Source organism: Vigna angularis, chromosome 1 (genome assembly GCF_016808095.1).
Source record: "Vigna angularis cultivar LongXiaoDou No.4 chromosome 1, ASM1680809v1, whole genome shotgun sequence".
NCBI classification, from domain to species: domain Eukaryota; kingdom Viridiplantae; phylum Streptophyta; class Magnoliopsida; order Fabales; family Fabaceae; genus Vigna; species Vigna angularis.
In genome coordinates this window covers 35,558,115-35,560,724 of record NC_068970.1, presented here as the reverse complement: position 1 = coordinate 35,560,724, position 2,610 = coordinate 35,558,115, and the positions used below count along the sequence as shown (strand labels likewise).

Sequence of the window (2,610 nt, the reverse complement as noted above, 5' to 3'; positions counted from 1 at the left end):
ATCTGTAATATTGGTGGATGTAGTCTGATTTATTTTGTAATGCATATTGGTGTATGCATTCTAATTTGATATTTTGATACATATTGGTATATGCATAAGGTTGAAGCATAATTAGTACTTGGGTATATAGTTTGATGTGGTTAAGGTGTGGATGATAGTATGTTATTATGAGTATATTTATGATGTATATAAATTGTATTTTTTGTTAGCTCACCCTTGCATTGTTTGTGTTGTGTGCTGTTTGGGTATGTTTCTCTGGCGATGATCATCCACTTGGATGGGAGCAGACGTTGTTGAGGAAATCCCTTTGGAGCAAGAGCTGGAGGATACTAAGGTTGCGGAGTAGTTTTCTTAGGAGTTTCCCATCTGAACACATGTAGTGTTCGAATCTATAAACTGTTGAAGTTTAAATTTCAGTTTCTTTTATTTCTGGATGACTGTAATTTCACATTTAATTACACGTCATGCTCCGATTGTTCTCTTTATTGGGATGTTGACGTCTTTATTATGTAATAATTGTTATTATATAAGCGGGATGTTACATTAATGGTATCAGAGCAGTTCTTTCCTTAGAAACCTGTAGGTTGTGGGTGTGTTTCGTTTGTGATTATGTACTCTGGTCTCGCGTAAGAGGTTGTGTTGATTCAAGTCAGGCTAATGGCCTTTCTTTCTGTGTGAACAGAAGATGGCACCTACGTCTCCTCATCGTTCTCCTCCGCGAGTCGATCAACCTGACTCTAATCAGATGCTGAATGCGGTGCTCCAAGCGTTGCAACAACAGAATGCTACGTTGATTCAACAGAATACCTTTGCATTGCAAAATCTTGAAGCCGCAAGGGTATCGGCAGAGAATGCGAGAATGTCTTCCGAAAACACTCAGAGGGAGTTGATGGAATTTATGACTAATGCTAGGACTCCTCCAAGTGTTTCTTCCGTTGCTATTCTTGCGCAAGAGTGGAGTTTGGAGAGTTTCCTGCAACATCGCCCAGCGAGATTCACTGGCAAGTGCAAGCCTGATGAAGCTGATCACTGGTTTGGAGACATAGAGAGGATATTCGAAGCCAAGGGGTGTCCTGATGAAAAGAAGTTAGCCTATACTCAATATCTGCTTACCGGGGAAGCTGGCCATTGGTGGAATAACATGAAGATGATCCTTGAAAGGAGTGGGACTCCTATTACTTGGGAGTTGTTTAAGACCAAATTTTACACTGAGTACTTCCTAGACAGTGTGAGATTTGCAAAGGAAGTGGAATTCCTAGAGCTGGTGCAAGGTAACAGATCGGTGTCGGAATATGCAAACCGCTTCCAACATTTGCTTCGTTTCAACACTATGGCAGTAGATGAAGAGTGGCAGTGCAGAAAATTTGAGAATGGCTTGAGGAAGGATATCAAGTTGCTGGTAAAAGGGTTACGCATCAGAGAGTTCCCTACATTGGTGGAGATGTCTCGTGATCTAGAGAAGACAAAGAGTGAATCTGAGGGACAGCAGAATCAACCTACTAGGAATGGGGGACCACCTGGATCTCGTGGTGGAATTAGCATTAAGAAGACGCCTTACGCTAGACCATCCTTCTCTTCTGGGTCTAAGGGTCCATCCTATCAACCAACTGTGCAGTCAGGACCAGCTGGACCATCTGGTACTGTTAAATGCTTTAAATGTGGAGGACCTCATTATCGAAGCGACTGCCCTCTTAGAAAAAGAGCAGTGAAGTGTTTCAAGTGCGGAAAAGAGGGACACTTTGCTGATGAGTGTACTTCTGCAATAGGATCAGGGTCTCAAGCACCGAGGACTGGTTTGCCTCCACCCAGGGAAGGTGGCAGAACTCCGACGACGGGCAGAGTGTACGCCTTGGTGGGATCAGAAGCAGTCAGCTCAGGTAACATCCTCATCTGTGATTGTTTATTTCTTGGTGTGCTTTGTGTTGTGTTTTTTGATTTGGGGGCAACACACTCCTTCATGGTGAAGGCACGTGTTGAAAAGTTTGGTATGTCTGTAGAAGAGTTAGACGTTGATCTGTTGGTGTCTACACCAACATCAGGATTAATTGGGACGTCTTTGTGTGTGTCCGTTATCCGATTGTCGTAGAAGGACGTCGTTTCAAGGTAAACCTCATCTGTTTACCTTTGCGAGGATTAGAAGTATTTCAAGAATGGATTGGCTATCCATCAATCGCATCCTTATCAACTGCGATGATAAGGAGATGTCGTTTCCAGATGAAGACAAAGATGCCTTTGTCGATCGGCGTCGTGAAGCAAGACCTCCTGGAAGGTGCTAGTTGCTTCTTAGTGTTATCGCATATAGAAGCGACGCAAGTTTCAGATCATGCGGCGCAAGGGAGTCAGAGTGTAAAACTTGCAATTGTGAATGACTTCTTGGATGTTTTCCTAAAGAAGTTTCTGGTTTACCTCCTCCACATGAGGTGGAATTTTCTATTGATTTGGTCTCAGGAGCAGGACCAGTTTCTATAACTCCTTATAGGATGGCTCCAGCAGAATTGGTAGAATTAAAGAAGCAGATTGAAGACCTGTTGGAGAAACAGTTTATCCGACCTAGTGCTTCGCCTTGGGGAGCGTCAGTGCTACTAGTAAAGAAGAAAGATGGTGGTTCGA

General features: G+C 43.2%; 1 protein-coding gene across 1 annotated transcript; it reads left to right on the top strand.

The window, feature by feature from the left end:
- The first annotated feature begins 685 nt into the window (after positions 1–685).
- On the top strand, positions 686–2,086 carry LOC108322821 (uncharacterized). The gene has a single exon (XM_017555082.1). The coding sequence runs from the start codon at positions 686–688 to the stop codon at positions 2,084–2,086; it is 1,401 nt and encodes a 466-aa protein (XP_017410571.1).
- Positions 2,087–2,610: the final 524 nt, after the last annotated feature.

Bases quoted from the DNA above. Each gene is read 5' to 3' on its own strand.
- LOC108322821 (XM_017555082.1), top strand. From the start codon at position 686: ATGGCACCTACGTCTCCTCATCGTTCTCCTCCGCGAGTCGATCAACCT.